The following is a 22,124-nucleotide window of genomic DNA, read 5'->3' as shown; positions in this document are numbered from 1 at the left end:
TGCGTCATTTCACCTTCTACTTCACCTGAAGCGGCGGTTTAGTAGCTATGGTTTTTGGCTGTTGAGACAAAGGTCGTGGAATTGAATTCCGGTCATGGAAATTACTTTTCTGTGGAGGCGAAATCATAAAACCCATATGCTCTTGATATGCTTTGACGATAGTAATTATTTTGTTTATGCTGACTTGAAACCAAGGAAATATGTATCAACACTGCCATTTTCGAAACGCTGGCGAAATCATTGCTGGTCACATTTCATGGTTCCCTTACTAAAGAAAGTTCGGCTCTTCATGCATGCACCGGGAGATAACGAACTGCGTGGTATTTCTTTTGCTGTCGTTGAAAAGAAAGTGAGGCCCGGAATAGGAGAGCCTGGTAGCAGAGCCGTAAGCTGGAGTATCTTGCAGTCCTCGTCTCAGTGTTCGGCGCCGCTACATCAGCGTAAAATATACTCACTTTTTTGATGGCCATTGCGTCATCAAGCCTTAACGGCTGCGAGATATGCACGGTCGTTGGAGCAATAAAAGGGTCTTGGCAACAGTCGCTGGAACTTGTCTAATCTCGTAAAAGAGCACGTGGGAGGTTTCCTCACGAAACTCGGATGTGCAGACGTGAACTGCCTTGAGATAACCACCGGTCGACGGCTGGCTACAGAGCGTCCGTCCTGAGGTACGTGCTTTGTAAGGCCGCATTCAGCAATGCTATATAAGGATGAATTGTCTGGAGCGCATCTCATTCAGGATATACAAAGCTTCTGAGTGCATCCTCTTTAATCGAGAAACAATATGTAGGGAGACGACACTAACTTCATTGTCTGTACTGGTAGCCGTACAGGCCGCCGTGGCTTTGCCGTACCTCTCAAGAGCCCGAGAAAGATTGCAGAAAAGCATGCCAAGAGAATGTTACGGAAACTTGCAACAGTGGCTGCCATACAGTTTTGATAGAATTACTCACACCACGTGGTTAGTGTAATTTCTTCTAGGTTAATGACCGCAGTAAGCAGCGGATCTATGTCAGGACGCTGTTAGGATTGGTACTTAACAACCCCTAACATTAGAACCCTGTGTAATGAAGCTGCTCAGATTGCAGCACTTTAAGGTTGTCTAACAGGAAGTGGGGCTTGGTGAGCTTAGCAACGGGAAGAAGGTCGCTCAACTACAAAGTGGCGTAAACAAAGCACAAGTGCCCCTTGACGGGAGAGAAAAAGACTAAAGTACCGTAATACATCAAGAAAACCATGAAACGTCGGTGTAGTGTTCTAAATTTACTAATGCAGCAGTAATTGCAATTAGTATTGAGCATGATTAGAGCAAACTATGGAATGCAGCTACTTCATTGTCAATTCCCTAACGGTATGAATACTTATCCTGCCCTAACTGAAATAAGCGATGACTCTTCCTCCCTGGCTGCTGTCAGGAAAAGGGCTGTATTCTATATTTTGCACAATTGGGAGAGTTTCTGTCGGTTTTCTTGAATGCAAGTACTTTGTGCTTCCTACGGGATGTCATTGAATTTATGCGACAGAGGTTTATGTACTTTGTTCAGTAATTTATGCATATTTTAGGGACTCGTCGTGACACAGTCTGTTGATTTTGTAAGCCAAATTAGTTTTACAAACGATTTGTTCATAGCAAATTACATGTGCCGATCTAATTTAATTTGCCGCCATTCGCTCTTAGGTGAAGTGATGTTCTTATATTGTGTTAATATTATGTCGAGCGCCAGATGAGCCATAAGTTGCGGCTCCTTTTGCGCTTGCGTTGCCGAGTCATGAAGGCGCAGGGACAGAGCCAGCCGATCCTCGTCTCCGCTTTTGCCTCTGCTCCATGGCGGTATTGTCAAAAGGACTGCGAATTCAAATTCAAAACTCAAATAAGTATAAGACAGTGAAAGTAGCCTGGCAGTTTTTACCCAAATAAAATCAGTGACTGAAAACATGTTGATATGGCAGTAACGTAAAAAAAATCACAACGCTTCATTTTTGATTTATAGATACTGCACTCTAGAACAAGCTTATGGCCGCATGGGTACTGAGAAGTACACATGCATGCAGTAAAAAAGCTAAATCATTGCATACTAAGCGGTTCCTAGCATTTTCAAGCAGCACTAGGAAATTTAGTGTGGAATTTTGTTAAGTTAAATTCAATTTACAACCTCTATTGCGACGAAGAAATACTTTAAACCTGCAGTTCGCGCATTCAGAGGTTTTCTTTTAGAGCATGCATTCGTCTGCTACTATAAAGCAAATATGTAAACACAGATATTTGAAGTACATGCTGCAATGACCCTGGACCAATGGAATGAAATGTTTTATCAGAAAACTCGTTTTATTCAGACACGGGGGTAATGCACTGCATTTCAAAAGCTTAGTATCAGAAGTAAGGCCCTGTTAATTAAAAATAAACCAATTACCTCCACCTGCATTCGTTACACTTCGCTAATGTTCGTAATGGTGAGTGGATCCCTGATAGTTAAGGCGTATTCCATCAATGGGCGAACAAAATATTTTTGTATAAGGAGTCGTACATTTAGTGTCGGGTATTTATAGAACACCCGAGGAAAAACGATTTACAAAGTGAATTCGATGCAGCAATAACAGTGTGCTTCATCCAGAACGATTACAGAATTAATAAGCGGAGATATCTGTACCGCTTTCTCTTTGAGAGTGCAATGTTTACTGGTATAAAGATTGAAAAGGACATATTTTGAGTTTAGCTCTTACAAAAACTGGTTTAAAATATCAATGAAGAATTGCAATCACTCTCTCGAAGCGAAGCGATCGCTTTCTCGGTATGATTATTTAATCAGACCTCATCACCCCCTGTGCAAACCTTTTAATCCAATACACAATGCACAGAGCTCAACATGTTAAGCTTTAATGCAAAGAGCTTAGCATCAGCTGAAAGAGTGGTAGCAATGCTGCTAATAATCACTGAGAACTAAAGCGCTCCCACGACACTTTGCTGGGACCACCTGACTTGAGCATGTAGCACAGTTGCTGTTAAAGTTACAATTTTGAAGCCTTTTCGAAAGATAGGCTTCTCTCCATGCCAGTTTAAGGTGTTTTTATGCTGTATATTAATTTTTGATTTATTTCTTGTCGATGCCTTGGGAACTCTTTTGCGGAAATCCATAAATATGTGTTGTGTATAATTTCATTGATCGCCTTCGTGAAGAACTGCACACTCTTAATTAATGATGGTGTATTTGTAGAATAGACATGCTTGAAGCCTCTTGGACATATCAAGCACTTTGTGTTCCTCTAAGAAACGTAATCTTTGTTCAGAAATGCTTCCAAATTCTTGCTCGCTGTTTATCTATGTGATACAGACGAATTTTATACAGTACTTTTTTCCACTTTTATGCAAAGCTTTCCGCTCTGCAATGGTCCAGAAATCCGCTAAAGAGCTTTCGTGTAATGATCCAGTGAATAAGACTTGCAAGTACGCCACGCATCATTCCACGCCGCGTTTCAGAAAAGCGTTCGGAATGTCATCAGGACCCGGCAAATTTTTACAATCAGGGCTAAGCAGCAGATAAGCACTTCGCTCTTAGAAATGATAACATTATATATATATGACATTATATATGACAGGCCGGGATCTGGAAAAAGGCGGCAGGCAACCACTGTCCTTCGAGAGCAGCGAGTTCAATAAACGTTGAAAAGTAGAACAAGCGAGTCTTATTACGTGCACATTTGCCGCCAATGTAACCTCATCGACAGAAACAGACCATGGTGTTTTGCGCAAGAATCTCTAGGAAGATATCTAAAATGAATTAGTTATGGGTCGTACTGAAATATTTCTTTCTGTCACAAATTTCTTTTTTTCTCCATTCTGACTTGCTATCAATGATGCGTCGCAAAGTTACATTGCATTGTTACTTCATCACTGTTTTGCCTTTGAACTCCACGCCCGCACAATGAACTGTTTCTGTTTTCTTGTGATGACAGCTTTGATAATGAACCCACGCCCTGGCCTCTTCCGTATCTTGTGCGCATTTGAGCAGTTACTGAATTCGTAAATGAGTGTCAAATGAGAACCGCATTTTTCCGTTTTCGTTCGTGTTCTTGTGGTTGCTTCTATTTATATGTTATGTAGACCCGAAGTGCAGCATCAACTCATGCACACGAACGCGCTTTAATCAACGAGGCCTACGCGTGAACCGCAGCCTTCGGCGAAATCCGCGCTGTTTTAATGGATCAATACAGAACCACACTGCGAATACTCTCACTCAATGATGGGAGCTACAGCGCTTGGAGGTGAGCAGTACATTCAAGCGTCGATGCCACCCGAAAGTACATGAATTTCTCATCTCCCTTCATTCCTCCCGAGACATGCGGGTGTGTCACATGCGCAGCAGTTCAGCTCACTGTGTTTCTTACAAACTCTTTTTTTTGCTTTCTGCTGCTGTATCAGTATGGACACCTTTCTGTATAAAGCCGGGCTCTTTGAGTCAGTGTGAAGAGGATAGGAGCAGATGGGGCACGTGACTCCACCGGAGGACTTTGTGGTGATTGTACCTTTCACCATGCACCGGGAAAAATGCACAGTCTACATTGAAGTCTCCATGCACACACTCACCTGTACCCTCATTAAAAAAAAAAAACAGTCATCCACTGCCGCTCACCTTCACTCTCCAGAAGCCTGTACCCACCAGAAGTCAACGCAGCAGCTGAACAAAACAGTGACGGCGAAATCAAATGAAAGACGCTGTGGGAAGGCAATCAACATAAAAGTGATATTCACAAATAATAATTCGAGTAACCACCTGTGAATTGTTCTCTCCGGGGCAAGCTCTCCATGCCAGCGAATCCACTGCACCGGTTGTGGCGATGTGAGGGCACTCGTTCGCACCGCACTCCCACTCGGCGGACACAGCGTCTTCGCTCTCTAACCGCGGAGGGGCTTATGCTCGGTCGAAACAAAGGGAGTGGTGATAAGGCGTGTACGCTCACACGCTGTTTATTACAACTCGCAAATAATACACCAGCTAGCTACGAAACACACGCGAGGCTATGTAAGAAGGGCTTCGGACTTTAAGGCTGAGGCAGGGGCGCGACTTTGGTGGCGAACGTTTGTACGCGCTAATTGCGGCCGGGTCTTCCTGTGTCGCCTGGTTTTTGCGGCAAAGCCATCCCGAGGCATTTTCCGGAGGAGGCGCCGACAGCACACGTTTGTTTCGCTCAATTCGCTGCCCAGAACGAGAAGTCCGGCGGTAGGTCGCAATGGAATCCCCGTGGCCTGCCTCGGGAGGCGACGAGAGCGTGCGGCCACAACCGCTCTTGACGCTGGCCGTATTTCGAAGAGAATTTCACCGGCTCCGCGGAATTCCGCGCATGATGGCGATGAGGCTCGGCAGCGTCGAGATGGAGGAACAGGTTTCCCAGATGCCTCATTCCTTAAATATTGTCCTATGGTTGCCGTGAACTTCTTCATAGATGCCATCGACATTGACGAAGTGTACACGAGAGTTACGATTGCAACTGTAGGATTGCGCGTACAGGAGAGGGAGGGGTCGCGTTGTCATCCGATGAGCAATAAGGTCACGGGGCACGTGTTCGTGTGAAGCGTTGATGCTCCCGTGTTGGAAAGCAGGAAGGTGGATTCTCCGTTGCCTCCGCGAACTACTGCGCCAGAGTATCCGCAGCTTATATTGACTGATTCTAGGCTTTCTTGAGCTGTGTTAAGGCGAAAGACCTTAAGCGCTCGTACTCGCGGCCATGACTCTGTCCATCCGTCCGTTATATCTGAAGTGAAAGTCGTAACCAGTTATTACTAGTCACAAATCATGAATAACTAGTCCTTAACCAATCATGTCCGCTTAGTCATGACTAGTTAGTGATTAACCAATCACGACTATTTAGTCATTAATCGTTAGCCATGACTAGCTAGTCATTAACCAGTCATGACCAGTTAGACATGACGTGTTAGTCATGGCTGGCTAGTCATGACTAGGTCATTATCCACTCACAAGTCTTGACTAACTAGTCATTAACCAGTCATGACTCGCTAGTTATTAAGCAATCATCACTAGTTAGTCATGACTGGTCAGTCATGGGTCATGACTATCCAATCCAAATCGCCCTATAGCCGCCTCGTGTGTGCCTACGGTCGTGCAGCCAAAGCTGCATGAAAAGGCTTTCGCCTCGCGCACTCTAGATCGTCAAAGTGCCCCCTGAATGTTTTTAGCGCCTCAGATTCAGCGAAATTTCTTTACTTTTCGCAGCTCCAAAACACCGAGTTCTTTTGACCCAAGTCAACTTTCCATAATAGAGCGAAGCTTCTTGGCACTAACGAGTTTGATTTCAAAGACGCAAACACGTTTGGGCAAGCTGTGTGGTACGTTACGATTCTCTCATCCCAACTGCGACAAAGAGTTCCTAAAGAACCTTTGGCCTACTTGCTCTTCGCATTTGCCGGTGTTAACAAAGGCCAAGGACTATAGCTAGAGCTCCACGCCGCGAGGAGATACGCATCTGTCCAGGTGGCCCTACTTGCTTGCTGCCATATCAGCAACTGCAGAGCGAACGGAACTCACCGGTTCACGCGGTGTCGGAGCGGTCCGGTTCTGCGCTTCAAACAAGTGAGCTTATTACGGCACCCAACTCCCAGAGCCGAAGACACAGAATGAGAATAGTTACAGCTATATAGATGAAAAATCGGGCTGCCCTTCCTGCGTCAGCACTCACTCGCTTCCTTCTTGCGGTTCTCTGTGGACGTAGGTCTTGCTCTCCATATGGAGACCTTGTGGCGCTACTTTCCAAAGGCTTCGCGAAGAAATGATTAACCAATCCGTAGCATTCCTGGCGATTTTTTGATCCTGATATTTCGTTCTCGTAAACAGCATTAACCTTGCCACCAACTGCGAATTCGAGTCAGGCCTAACGCTGTACATGTCCGGGCGACCATTCATGAGCTTGTTCTACGCTGGACGCCATTTTGGTGATATGAGCGGAGTCTTAAGCCCCGCATTCCCACTCTGCTGATATATCGCTTGGAAACCGGTCTGTGGTTTCCATTCTGTACCAGAAAAAAACAGAGGGACGACAAGTGGTTTGCATTCCGATGCCATTTATAACACTTGTAAATAATGCACACAGCTGGTCAACCAGCTACCAAATTTTAAACGAGGCATTCCTTGGAACTAGGAGGCTACATAAGAAGGGCTCCCGATTTGCCGGATATGCCGCCTAGGGGTGCGACTTTTGCGGCGAACGTTTGTACGCACCGAGTCGCTGTGCGCGCCCAATTCTTAGATCAAAGCCAGCCGCGGGCATTTAACGTTAGAGGCGCCGGGAGTGCGCGTTTTCTGCGCTTGTTTCCCTGCCTGCAACCAGAAGTCCGGCGGCAAGGGCGATGGATCTTCTGCAGGCTTGCCGTAGAAGGAGACGAGAGCATTCGGGCACAGCCGCTCACGACGCTGCCCGTACTTCGAAGAAAATCTCGCTGGCTGCGCGGAATTCCACGTAAGCGTCGAGTGGAACTAGAGACGTTGCTTCCGCTTCCCCCATGAGGGAGCATAACTTTCGCCAGTAATGACACTTGTATCGGAACTGATGACGGGCAGCTTTTGGCACTTCCGCAAAATTTAACTTTATAGACCCAAACAGGGCGTGAGATAACTTGCCGGCGTTCTCGTCTAAGTAAGCTCTGGCCCTGCTTTCTAAAATACGCTGTTACTTCTTACTTCTCAAATGCGGACAACCGACACAATGATGACTATGGCAACCGAACCCACGTGGGACCGCTCTCAATTGTCGTGGTAGGAAAATATTCCTGACAACTTTTTCAGTATCCTACATCTCGTTATATATGCGATTAATTTGCTTTATTCATTCGGATGGCAACTGAGACTCGCGCCGAGAGAAAAACCATTTTCCTCTTATTTCGCCTTTGTCTTGAGAGTCACAGAAAATTGTTCATGGCCATTTCCTGACAAGATAGTAAAAGGCACATGGGCATGTTCATACTCACCTTCTTCACCAGCCATGCATAAATAAACCCGCGGTTCCACTGCAGAAGGCATCATCTGACTAACACAGCCGGCAGTGTTGGTCGCTTCACGGTGGCGAGGAGCTGACGCATGCCGCCTTTTTGTTGCAGAGCACTAAAGCTGAGCCACATTCTGGAAAGATGAAGGCCCGCATCGAAGACCGCGTCGTCTACTCGCCGTATCCGAGCATCGATATTCCCGTCTGCTCCTTCTACCACCTGGCCAGAGAGAAGCTGCTCACAAATCCTGACAAGATAGCGCTGGTGAGCAAGCTTTCTTTCCCATTCCACGCGATCAGATATGCTTAAGTGCCTTGACTGCACTCTTGCGATACGTCATGACAGCAGGTTATATGCCTCCTTCCCAGCCATGATTTCATTAGCGAGAAGATGCACAATCGCAGATACCTTTCTGAGTGGCATGCTCTATACAGATCCCCCTTCGGTACCGAAATCCATATTGCTATTCTTCTTCAAACAATTTCTTCAACCATCCTCTGTATTTGTTCCTGAAGTGGTCATTTACCTTTTATTTGCGCGTCATGCCATACACTTTCCTTGTGCCTTTCCCTCGGTCCAGCCCATCTCATCATAGAAGCCGCAATTCATTACGGTCTCAAATACGACTGTCTTTCTCGTTCCACGTTCTGAAATGCGGTTGAAGAGCCCGCGAGACGGGTGTAACAGAGCCTAAAGGAGCTCTTTGCTCGGGACTTATATTAGCTCTGGTAGATGCTGAATATATGAACGCCAGACGCTCGCATCTTTCATGATGGCGTATGAGAGCTGAAACCTTTTTCAGTCGCGGCGTGGGTACTCCCGATTTGATTTTTCTACTTTGACTGTAGTGCATCTGATTCATGTACAGAGTGACCATTTATGCGACAGCGAGTTAACGTAGAACAATCCCACTGCGTGGAGGAGTGAAGAGTGGGGCTAGTCGAACTATAGGTTATTCGTTTGTTTTCCTACACAGAGAATTTCAAGCATATATAAAACAATCTGTCACCGCTTGCAGGTGGATGACGTCACTAGCCTCACTCGTGCGGAGGTGCTGGCCCACATGAAGCGGTACGCCGTAGGGTTCCGGCAACATGGCGTAGTCGCTGGTGACCGTGTGTGCGTGCACCTTAACAGCAGCGTGGAAAATCTGATCGCGATGTACAGCTGCGTTCTGGCAGGAGCGACCATCGTCCTGGCTAAGACATCGCTCACCGAAGGTAAGATGATGATAGAGCAGCAAATCGTTCTTGCTACAGCCAAAGTGAGGCGAAATGGTCAATCGCCGAACACCCGTGCATGCGTCGTACTCAGCTTACTCAACAATGCGTAAAGGCGGTACTTAGGATAGCGAAAAAATCGAGGGGTTTGGAAGTAGCCATGAGAATTAAAGTCGTCAGTGGCGCGCAGTAACCGGTGGCATTGCCATGCATTTCCGTAAGAAATACGTTTCATTGCGCTCGATTATATGACCTTGGCGAGGATGCAGCATTAGCACGCGTTACCAACAAGCTAAAACGTGTGTGCAGCCTGCCTCAAACATCGTAACAATGAAGCTTTCGTACTACAGGCGGGCATAGCATAATTACTTTAATTTAATTTGTAACGGCCTTTATTGACAGTTGTGAAGGCCGGTTAGAGCGAGCAAGGACAGGTCCGGACCCGGAACAGTTCACGCTCTCGTCTCGCGCCGCGCCGAACTGCCAGTTGCTGCCGGCAGCAACTGATATTTCGTGATTTGGCAGTTCGGCAGCAACCAAGTTGCTGCCGAACTACCAGGGACCCTACCGCGTCCTTGAGCGCACTTCTCCCGTCACTTACGTAGTTGAGCCCGTGACGCCATCACCCGATCTCCGACGACGTGGGCGCGAGACCGTCCACGTTTCGCGATTGAAGCCGCACTACGACCCCTGCGTCGTGTTGACCCCCTAAATCGCCAGGATGGCTCTTTTTCCCCCGGGGCCAAATGTAAAGAGGAAGATCATCAGCAGTCAGAGCAGCAGAACCGAGGCGAGGGGCGAGACGAGAAGTCGACGATCGGCAGCTGAAGCAGCAGAGCCGACGCGCGGCGCGAGACGAGAGCGTGAACTGTTCCGGGTCCGGACCTGTCCTTGCTCGCTCTAACCGGCCTTCACAACTGTCAATAAAGGCCGTTACAAATTATATAATTAGTTTAACACAGATAATTACTTTGCAACATCATTTTAGCAGCTGCGCAGGTTGCGTATTTCTCCCCGTCACAGCTCGAAAGGAACGAGAAATTCTCATATTCGGAAAGAAAGTCAGCACTTAGTCGTGTCCATGAGTCAGGAAACGGTATTTTCCGATGCAATACTTTGCTCACTTGTGGCAACATGTCTGAAGAGATCGCTTTCGTTTGCTACGCGCGTGTTTTGGGGCTGCATATGCGTGACGCGCCGGTACCACTTTCATGGAGCCGATGCTCTGAAACGTTCGTGAAACTTGATATCTGGGCGTGATAAATAATCCCACCAGGCCGATATTGTTCCAGAGGCCTACACTACGTCTTACCTCATGGCCCACAGTGTTTTCTATAAAACGAGAAAAATATTAAGCTGCTTAAACAAGCCCAGTAGTTCTCCGCCCCCTTTAGTGTGGAGTGTACGCTTATTTGCTGCACAGTAGTTCATGAATAAAAAATGATGCTGCATTAGTAGATAGGTCACACGATATCGCTCGAACATTACACCAAATCTCGTACTCTTGGCAATGAGTTTTTATCGTGTAAACCTCCATTACATGTTCCAGGTGACCGAACGTATATAAAACATGCAGCAGGCCAGGGCCATGTTACCACCGGCCGACCTCTCCACTTTTTCCTCATTAAAATTCCTTTCTCTCTCGTGCGATCGCCTCTCGAAAAATACCCGCCACTTCGCGTTTTATACCTGGGAAGGCCGCTGTTTCCAATAGCTCTGGGTGTAAGTATTGCTTTCGTCAAGTGGAGTCGGGTGATTTCTCTGCTTTCAAAACAGTTCCCGCAATGAGAACTGAGAGGTGAAGTGACATACTTTAACCAAAGCAGCCCTCAGCTTTTGCAGTGTGAAACAATGCGTGAAATAATGAAAATGCGCGAAAGGAGGCAAAACCTACCAGCAAAATGAATTGCGCGATTACATTATACGAGGCATAATGGGAAAGTAAGAGCCGTTTGATCGTAAAAAAATATATTCCTTAGCAAACACTTTTATTCATGTGTCAGTTTCCTAGAAACCTAATGCGCTTTCTACATAATCACCAGGGACGTAGCCAAGGGAGGTGTTTGGGTGTCAGAACACCCCCTGAAATCATCTGAGCGCTTCAGACCCCTTCCCCACCCCCGGACAATTTTAAGTAACGTTAACCTGCTAGAGGAACTCACAGAACTTTCATGCATTGCCGCGACCATATTTTAATAGCGTTCTTTTTCCTCGCAGAACAGTTCCGCGTTGAATTTCAAACAGTGGCTCCTATTTTAGTGTTTCAGTAATTAGTAAGGAATGTTGTGACGCACTTGCGTTCTCTGTGTTTTATTCTCGAAAGTAGTGATGTACGTAGTTGGGGCTCTGTAATAGGAAGCTGAAGTTATATCAGAAATGAATCACTTCTTCGCCATCGCACGACATATAGCACTCCTTATAAGCGTAGGCGCAGTTGACCCAATTAAGCATACCTTTTTACGTCAGCTTACTTTTTCATCCTTTGGTTTGGTTTGGTTTGGTTTATGGGGTTTAGCGTCCCAAAGCGACTGATCCTTTCTGATCCTTTGCATTGTCCTCAAGGGATCATAAACTAGCGCGAAAATAAAAAGTGCTGTTATTTAAAAGCGACTCTGCGGCCGGGAACAGGTTCACAGGCGTGGAGTGGAAGTTTTTACAAATGCCATTCGGTCGCAGTTGCTGACTTTGTTGTAGAGCAGAAGCTTTTGTGTTGTTTCATATTTTTCCTACAAGGTTTTTTTTTTTTGGCGAGCTAATAATTGTTCTTTAAGGTGGGTTGAGACGAGCGGACCGGCAGCGCGGTTATCGTGAGGCGTGATCAAGCATCCGCGAGTAGTTCCCGACGCCAAGCGTTCACACGAACGCAGCGGACAATCCGCGCTTACTCTTTTCCCCAGCGTGCGTGCGCTGTTTGCGCGGCTGCGAAAAGTCAGCTACCGAGAGTCTCACACATAGTGGCCAAGCGAAAACGTCGCCTCGCTCCACTGGCTGTAGCCATTGAAATGTCTGAGGGCGAGGAGCAAGCTTTCGCGACTAAAAAGCGGTTATGTTGGACAAAGACATGCTTGGAAAAAAAGTGTTTGGGCATGCAGGACCTGCTGTACGAGGACGTACTTGAATGCGACCGGGCAGAGTAGAAACGCTTGTTGCGACTGAGCCCAGAGCAGTTTTACTTGATACTGGCTGACTGGGTGCCTTTTTTCCAAATTCACTCATATTAATAGAAACAACAAAGCAAAGTGCACCCTCACGCACGCGCGCACACTCAAACACACAATACGACGCAGTGTAGCAAATACGCAGTGAACAACGCAGTGAGCGAAACGGATGGCACGGAATGCTGCACTCGAGCTGCAAATGTGGCAAAAAGCGCGCAGAACGAAAGGCGCCAGCATGGAGCAAAGCCGACTTCATTCCGGATAGGTAGCCAGACGAGCGTTCGAGCCAACCTTGACAGACCTAGAAGCAAAAAAGCGCAAAACAATCTCGGTCCGCCGCCCAGCCACCGGACTGAATAATGCGCTCATCTTTTCCATCCGGTCCGCGGTCCGCGCCTGGAATAGTCCGCGCCGCCCGCTCATGTCGCTCAGAGCAGTGACGTTCACGTCACGTGGCACGCGGACAGCGCTGACGCGCCCAGACCATCTGCGATCCGGTCCGCTCGTCTGAACCCACCTTTACGAATGAAGTACTCAGATTCCTGTGTGCACTCGTACTCTTATATAAACATTACAGTGAACGAAACAACTAACCTGTTGACAGTGAATTTTTATGGCGCAAGCGCATCTGCGGAAAAATAGCGCCATGGCACAAGGTATTTCTCTAGCTCAAGGTGGGGTCAGAGACCCATTTCCCAAGCATTTCACCCCAGCTAAGCTGAGCACCAGACCAGGGGAAAGCTTGTACCCATTGTATCACCGGTAGGCACCCGGCAGCACCGGGGATCGAACTCCGCACCTCCCGCATGTGAGGGAGATGCTCAACCACTGGGCCACTGCCACGGTCGGCTTTAATTTATAGCAGTGAAATGAATAAGATATTGTTTGGGTCCAGGCTCTCTTTATTTTTTTTTACTGGTGGCGTATAACATTCCCGAAAAATATTTCTGGCTACGCCACTGATAATCACTGCTGATTTCTAAACACTATTCATAACGTTGCGCCCGTTCTGCTGTCTCTCGGTATAGAAGTTCGCTGCCTATGAATGGAACTAGCTGATAACAGCGGTCTTGAGTTCCTCGTCGTCTTCAAACCGTTCTCCACTCTGTTTCAAATGCAAGAAGACACAGTGGGAGAAAGAGAGAGAGCTATTTAATGAAAAATATAGATTTTATCACGCAGGAATATTCGCTGATATTGTCACGTTGTAGTGACGGCAGTCCAGCGGTCAGGAAGACACCAGCCAATCTTGGAAACGAAGCTCTTTATTTGGGCTGACTTGCGCCCGCAAAATAACTGAATCACTCGGCGGCGGCGTAAGCAACAAACGTGCTCGTCATTTGTCGAACTACGAATGTCCGCCGCTCGCGGCATCGCTCAATTTAAAGCCGGCAAGGAAACTTCCAGATAACAGGTCAAGATCATCTACGGTAATCTGGAAAAACCTAGATGCAGCCTTTCATGGCTGCGATCAATCGAGATTAGTCTGGTCGCTTCTCGCGCCACGAACAAAAGTGATAACGACCCTTTCCTGCCGCATTGAGCGTGAACGAACAAACACTACAATGATACGTGGCATTACCCCCCTTCCAAAGAAGCATCGTCTCGATGCTTTAAAATGAAATTAAACACGGAGAATTCTTCGAGAACTTAGTCCTTTAGCGTTCCTAATAAGGTGTAAGGACAGCGGTAAAATCTTCAAGTCTGGCCGTGTCGTCGTCGTCGTTGGTGTTGTCGTCGGAGTTGTCGTAGTTTTTGTCGTCGTATTTGTCGTCGTATTTGTCGTCGTCGTAGGGATCGTCGTCGTCGTAGGGGTCGTCGTCGTCGTAGTGGTCGTCGTCGTCGTAGGGGTCGTCGTCGTCGTAGGGGTCGTCGTAGTCTTCGTAGGGGTCGTCGTTGTCGTAGGGTTCGTCGTCGTCGTAGGGGGCATGGTCTTCTGTTTTCGTCGATGGAGGATCTTAGTTCTTGCGCTCAGAAGCAACCTCACCTCCAGAGGCTGCTTTATTCAGGTTAACCTTCGGGGGCTGGGGAAGCGTCCACGCACTGCGTAGCCTCGGCTAGGAGATACTTAGCGCGGTGACGATGGCGACGGAGAACGCGATAGGCGGCTCGGCGATGAGTATCCTTCCCGACGCAAAAAACCCTCGATTTCGGCTGGTCGCTGGCCGGGTCGGGGTCGTGGGGCGTCGTAAGGGAACCCTCGGATGCCCATTCTCCTGTATGGGCAGTACGGAGAGTGTGACCGGCTTCTCCGCAGTTGAAGCATTGTGGGCGGCGGTGGTCGGGTGTTCTCCACTCGGCGCATTTCCTCGGCCGTGTACGACGCTCGTAGGACGGGCGAGTTGGGGCGAGAGGGCGGCGCTCCAGCGCAGCTGGCTAAGGGCGATAGGGGCTTGGGTCCCGTCGTCGAGGTACAGGACGGCGCACTGCTGCGGCGTAAGTCATGGCTGGAGGCTCCAGAGGCTGCGTGGTAGACTGGAGTCAGGTCTTCCGGCGAATAACTCAAAGGGCTGGCGTCACGACTTGCAGGGGTTGTCCGGTACCTGGAAGGCTACCCCGCACCTCCACCAGATGTCACGTTGTAGTGACGGCAGTCCAGCGGTCAGGAAGACACCAGCCAATCTTGGAAACGAAGCTCTTTATTTGGGCTGACTTGCGCCCGCAAAATAACTGAATCACTCGGCGGCGGCGTAAGCAACAAACGTGCTCGTCATTTGTCGAACTACGAATGTCCGCCGCTCGCGGCATCGCTCAATTTAAAGCCGGCAAGGAAACTTCCAGATAACAGGTCAAGATCATCTACGGTAATCTGGAAAAACCTAGATGCAGCCTTTCATGGCGGCGAACAATCGAGATTAGTCTGGTCGCTTCTCGCGCCACGAACAAAAGTGATAACGACCCTTTCCTGCCGCATTGAGCGTGAACGAACAAACACTACAATGATACGTGGCAATATACTACTCTGCGTTGGGGAAGGAATAGGGTAGGAATGATGGAAGAAAGGATGCTAGAAAAGAGTGCGGTCAGTGAAGAGGGTTGTGAGAGGATGTGATCGAAGTTAAGTTCTGTGCATTTACAGCGTGGTGATCAAGTGTTTGGGCAATTTAGAGTTTGTCTAAAACACCAATAGCGTATAAATGAGGAACTAAGAATATTACTGCACGTCGCTGCTGTCTTTAGCAGCCTAAAGCACCTAGTATAGAGTGCACTGTGAGTGGCACTTGGGTGACGGACTGCATGCATGGTTCATAGTGCGCACGTTCATAGGCGTATAGTGGACATTCCAAGAGAATATGACGCACAGTCTCAATTGAGCCGCAGTGGTCGCAATACGGACTGTCTGCTTGCTTTAAGTGGTATCGTAGACTGTTTGTAGATACAACATTAAGATGGAGGTGATGATAAATTGTTTCTAGGTGACGCGGAAGCTCGAATAGTAGTCTTGAATTGAGCTGTGGGTCAGTGGAATGGAGAAAAAGTTCGTGATGACCTGGCGAGCTCCTTTGACGATTCTTTTCATTCTGGGTATGTCGTTTGGAGAGTTGAGGCGCATCTGATTTTGCGAAGAGGATTCGCTTGTAGTTACCATGCTGTAGATCTTTGCGGGCCGCTCATCTGCTCTATCGTTGGTCAGGATCGATGGCGCAGTGAGCTGGAATCCATTGAAAAATTATACAGTGGTCTTCAGCAACAGCCAAGTGAGTGCTGGTGTTCAATGTCACAAGAAACTGGCTGGTGATTTGTTCTCTTCAGCTGGTTGGAGAAGGTTTGTAGCGCTGCTTGCGAGTCCGTGAATATTACCCAGCGTCCTGGATTATAGCGCACGATATAGGAGACAGCTACTTTTATTGCGTGTACCTCTGCTGGGATGGAGGATGTCCAACGCTTTAAGCGCTATGAAAGCATTTGGCCTGAGGAGGGCACATAATAGCCGCATGAGGAAGAGTCGTGAGAAGTTGAGTAATCAGTGAAGATGTGTGTGCCTTGCAGGTATTCAATGTCACGTAAAGTTGGCATAGTGTGTGGGCACAAGGTGGGGGATCAAAAAGTTCCCAGCTAAAGTCTTGAATCTTCGCCTTGATTCGGAGAGCGGTGTAAGGGCGCGTGAGCTGTAATTGTTGGCCCGCGTTCCATAAAATCAACCAAAAGAACAACCTTTGCTTCCCAGAAAACGGCAACCATCATTCTGCGGCTCGAGTAAAGAAGTTGCGGAATTTGTTCGGTTTGGTGAAGTTCAATGGCGCTAGTGCACTGACTGCTGTTTCCTTTGTGCTTTAGTGTAGGATATTCACGTCTCGTCACCCCTAACAGTAACATAGGCACAGCTCTTATGGGCAGCTTTTATGGGCAGGTGATCATATTTTTGCACACAAAAATCTAACACACTACGCAATTGACAGGAGCAACCAATTTCGCGATGATCGTTGTTTGCATTCATCAGCAGAAAAACGACTCATCTAATCTCACTAATCATAAGTTCAGGGGCTTTGGAAACGATCGATAGCGCTGCACGCGTAAAACTTTGTTCTGACCCCCCAATGTATAAGTAAACGAACCTTACTTTTCGATACACCTCTTGTAAACGAAAGGTACAGCTACATATCCGATTTACATTATGTTATATCCGATTTATATTATGGCTGATGCGCTTATTTGTACCATATTAGACAGAAAATAAAATTTTATAGTAAGTGGTGCAGTCGTTAAAATTGAACATCAGTTTCAAAAAGGCAGGCATGACGAAAATTCCGCGTCTCTTCCCTAAAATCGAGCGCCATTTAAATGTACTCATTTGTAGTACTGTAATTGAAGCACCGCAAATAATTAATTAATCTGTTCTTCGGAGACACATTTAGAAATCTCAACTTCTAATTCATTGTTATCTAAGAAATCAATATAACCCTCTTTAAATTTCCGTTTAAACAATGCTGTTGATATGCATTTCATCGCTTTAGTGTGCTCAGGGGAGTCTATAAAGCTGGCGCTAAAATAACACGTACTATCGCGCTCAATATGAGTTGCAACGCGCGGTCATCGACCGGAGCTCGTTCCGTCGTGTGCCTCCTCCAAACAGTCGCTCGGAATTCTGGGAGAAACTGCTGTTCCAGGAAACAACAGCACCCCCGCTCAAGAAAACGTTTCTCCCAGAATTCCGAGCGACTGTTTGGAGGAGGCACACCACGGAACGAGCCCCGGTCGATGACCGCGCGTTGCAACTCATATTGAGCGCGATTACATCCCGCGCCGGTACACTTAGGCTCAATTGGCGGGCACAGCACACGCGCATCAAAGACGCCTCGCGTTTGTTAACACAGGCGCCTGCTTTTAAGGTGCTGCGGCCGCCGACGTCCAACTACCAGTTGAGGAACAATTCCCTATTGACAGCGGCCAGAACAGGTGACTAAGGACTGAGAAACTTTTAGTTTATTTTTTGAAAGAATTGGTTCCTGTATACTGTCAAAAAAGTTCAGAATTTGTGTGGCCTTGTTGATGCATCTCTCATGACACATTCGAGTGACCGGCAAATCAGACAGCTATAGATGAGCCTTTCAATCATGCAATCTCAGAAGAAATTCCCTTGAAATGCCACGCAAGGTTTCTTTATGTCATTACCTTGCAGTCCAGGGTGGCTGAAGACTAATAACATTTGAAAACATATAGTGACTTATCTCAGTGAGTGCCAACTTGAACTTTTTACATGAACTTTTACCATCGTACATAGCCGCCGCGGTGGCAGAGTGGTTAAGGCGCTCGGCTGCTGACTCGAAAGACGCGGGTGCGATCCCGGCCGTGGCGGTCGGATTTCGATGGAGGCGAAATTCTAGAGGTCCGTGTACTGTGCGAAGTCAGTACACGTTCAGGAACCTCAAGTGGTCTGTATTTCGGGATCCCTTCACTACAGCGTCTCTCGAAGCTTAAGCCTTTTTGTGAGGTTAAACCCCCATAAGCGAAACGCTACCTACAAAAATTGCAATAGCAACCGACGCCTCGCAATGCAACAAAGAGGCGTTGTAGGGATTTTCTTCCAGACTGGCCCTTTTCACTGTGCCTTCCAGATTTCACCCCTATTTTTCCAGCAGAGTTTCTGGTAGTAGTGCTTGCTCTACGCAAGATAGGCCCTTCTATTACTGCAGTGGCAGTCATTATCGATTCAATATCTTTCTGTTCGTCCCTCGCATCGCATGTTGACTGTCCACCTTAAGCACTTTTTTATCGCTCCTTCTTTCGAATTTGAGCCTTGTTTATTTAATATGGGTACCCAGTCACAGCAGCGTGACCGTAAATGAGATCGCTGATAACCTCGCAAAGGCTTCCCTAGGCGGCCTGTGTTGCCTGTCATCCCGGCTACAGAGTATATCACATCTAGGCTTCGGCGACATGCGCAAGACACAGCACGTTTAACATTGGCGGAATATCAACATCTCCGATATTCCTGGAGCAGGAAAGTTTGTCGATCTCGACATCTTGAAGTATCTGTGACCAGGTCAGGTTGCGTATCCCTCCTCTGAATTTCTATCTACACAGGTCTGGTTTAGCGCTATCTCCACCCTGCGCATTTCGCTGTGAGCCTGAATCTATCGATCATTTTTGACTTCACTGCCGCCGTTTCCCCTCTAAGAAGAAGATTGCTGGAGGTGACCTTGAAGCATCTTGTCCTTAGTTTGAGCTGCCCACTCTTCCTATCATTTGGCGCCACCACGCTTTTGTTCGGCCACAGGTCTGTTCGTGCTGCTGTTGAAAATTTCTGTCTGGGATCTCATCGAATGCCTTGCTGAATGCTACAATATTTTCTTTTCTATACTTTCATACAGTTTAAATTAATCACTTCTTCCTGTTTTTTCTCTCTCTCCCTTTTCCATATAAACCCTTATCTCTGTTCTGTCTCTGCCCTCCTTGTGGTAAAATCTACCGGTGTTTCTCTCCCGTGTGCTGTTATTTTGCCTTTTGTTTGTACAGGTGAACAGCAACCTCTGCCTCTCTATACTTGGACGATCCCCAAGTGTGGGTATGTGCCATCTTTTCAAAGGCTAACAACAAGAACCCGAGACCTGTTGGCTGCGGCGATAGCCTAGTAGCCTCCCTGAGCGGCCCCTAAAGGAGATCTGTTCGCGCAGCCGCGAGTTCGACTCCCAGTAATGGATGTGGATTCAATTTTCTTTTCTCTTTTAAGGCGAAAGCCTTTAATGTCACATCGTTGTAAGCAGCAGTTGTCGACAGAAATGTCACGCTTTTCAGTTGGTCGAAATGGTCGTGACGTCACAGTGCGCGAATTTCAAAGGGGGCCAATTGTACTTTGGCTAGTAACCATGCAACCAATTGAAGGGATCGTATAGTGATGCTCCAATTGGGACTGAGCTGAGGTAATTGCTTAATTGCCCAGTTACCCTAATTAACTTTCTAGTCAGGCCAAATAAATAAATAAAACTGAGTAGGGAGTTGGTCGAGCTCGGGAATCGAACCCCGGTCTTCGGCGTGCGAGTCGAGCATGCTATCCGCCATGCCCGCGCGATGGTTTGATATGAACAAAGGCGCGTCTAGTGAATACGATGTCTTCGCTCACTCCCATCCTCCTCCCTTTCCTCCTGGCTAGGTTTAGGTGTCCACCGAGGTATGAGAGAGATATATTTCCTTTCCTCAAAAACCAATTTACCGACGAGCGAGGCGTAGAACCGAATGGGCGATTGCGTTCTATGGACTCCCTGGCAGCGTTGCAAGACGCTGTCGCGTTCCACTCTTAGAGGCGAAGCTTAACATCTTAACCACACATCAGTGACCACACTTTAGGTAAAAAAAGTGCCCCCCTGAATTTTGACGGCTGTCCATCGAGATATGCGAGACAGTTACTGCGTAATTTCCTTTCCTCAAATATAATTTTCATTTTCTTCATTACGGGCCCTCTTTGTCTTCTTTCACTCCCACTTCCTCCCTTCTTCTACGGTGCGATTCAGGTGTCCACCGAGATCACAGAGAATTACTGCGCCATTTCCTTTCCTCAAAAAGCGTTGCGTTCAAAGGGCAAGGCATCGCGCCGAACGGGTGGTGGCGTTCCGTGGACTCCCTGGCAGCGCTACAACACGGTGTCGCGTTCCACTCGTAAAGGCGAAACTTAAGCGTCATTAATTAGCAGTGAATTCGTATTCAGGCATTAATCAGTAATTAAGCATTAATTAGTGATGTGTCATCACTTAGTAATTAGTACTCGATTATATATGACGGCACCAGTGCCACAGAAGCAGCGAAAGTGGTGCGTAAAACGCTTTCGCCTCTACGCACTTTAGACAGTCAAAGTGTCCCCTGAATTTTTTCATGTTTTGTCCTCTAACTCTGCTGAATTTACATGGTCCGCGATTGAAGCCCGGGGTCCCGTAGTGAAGCCTTAGCTTCAATATCGACGTCTTGGTATATCTGATGTTCTCACTGGTGCGTTTACCTACCTTCCTGGAGGATGACTATAGCATATGCCGTACGCGAGAGACACTGAATAAACGATACGTTCGACGCAGGAAGAATTAACCATGTGTGGTGACTAATTTTACACTATGAATATTCAATCCATTGCACTTTTACAAGTTTGCACATTTTTCCCAACTCTTTGCGAGCTGAGTGCAAAACATTACCGTTTACTCGTTTCATGCTTTTGTTATATGAGGGCATATTGAAGTAGTGAACAACAAGGGGTTTCCTTTCTTCAACGTGTGCATCATTTGGGGTAATTTCTTCGTGCACTCGTTTCGTAACCACATTAACCCACAGTTGTTCGGCAATTTAAATTAACAATGGTCTAGGGCACCCATCGTTTATGAGGCGTTTACAAGCGTACTGTTTCCTCATAGAGATTTATATATACGGTGACCGGACCTACCTCCTAGTCGTGCCATCAGACCTCCGCGACGACATCCTTTCAGCGTGTCATGATGAGCCCACATCTGGCCACTTGGGATTTGCACGCACGCTCGCCCGAGTGCGTCAGGCCTATTATTGGCCTAAACTTGCAGCGACCATTCATCGCTACGTCAGAGGTTGCCGTGAGTGCCAGCGTCGTAAGTCGCCACCGCTAAAGCCTGCAGGTTTGCTCCATCCAATTGAACCACCTCGCACACCTTTTGACCAAGTCGGCATTGATCTTCTGGGCCCATTTCCTGTATCAGCATCTGGCAATAAGTGGATTATAGTTGCGACTGATTATTTGACGCGCTATGCGGAAACCAAGGCGGTGCCGCGCAGTACATCCTCGGAAATCGCGCATTTCTTCATACACCACATCGTTTTACGACACGGCGCCCCGTCTTCCGTAATCACCGACAGAGGCACTGCGTTTACTGCACAGCTCTTGCACGAGGTGTTCCAGCTGAGTCACACGACCCACCGCAAGACTACTGCATACCACCCGCAGTCAAACGGGCTCACGGAGCGCCTCAACAAAACCTTAGCGGACATGCTCGCCATGTACGTCGATGTACAGCACAAGACCTGGGACGAGATCCTCCCATACGTGACGTTTGCCTATAACACGGCGCTTCAGGAAACGACTCGCTTTACGCCGTTTCGCCTCGTCTACGGGCGTGACGTACAGACAATGCTCGACGCCATGCTTCCGTGCGCCCCTGACGACCAGGAGCTCACGTCGGACGCTGAGGAGTTTACCCGGCACGCAGAGGAAGCCCGGCAACTGGCCCGTATGCACATCCGACGGCAGCAGGCCACGGATGCACAACGCTACAACCAACGACATCGACACGTAGAGTACCACCC

The 22,124-nt window shown here is 47.6% G+C and overlaps 1 protein-coding gene across 1 annotated transcript in view; it reads left to right on the top strand.

Moving 5' to 3' along the window:
* The first annotated feature begins 554 nt into the window (after positions 1–554).
* Positions 555–22,124, top strand: part of LOC149369549 (putative 4-coumarate--CoA ligase 1) — a 92,388-nt gene continuing 70,818 nt past the window's right edge. Inside the window, exons 1-3 of the mRNA XM_089558878.1 lie at positions 555–668; positions 8,105–8,257; positions 9,012–9,213. Coding sequence (XP_089415004.1) covers positions 8,135–8,257; positions 9,012–9,213 — 325 coding nt within the window. The 5' untranslated portion in view covers positions 555–668; positions 8,105–8,134. The remainder of the gene's footprint in view (positions 669–8,104; positions 8,258–9,011; positions 9,214–22,124) is intronic.

This window comes from Amblyomma mixtum, chromosome 1, assembly GCF_055824585.1.
Source record: "Amblyomma mixtum isolate Tamu chromosome 1, ASM5582458v1, whole genome shotgun sequence".
In the NCBI taxonomy this organism is placed as follows: domain Eukaryota; kingdom Metazoa; phylum Arthropoda; class Arachnida; order Ixodida; family Ixodidae; genus Amblyomma; species Amblyomma mixtum.
This window is presented reverse-complemented; position numbering and strand designations above follow the sequence as displayed.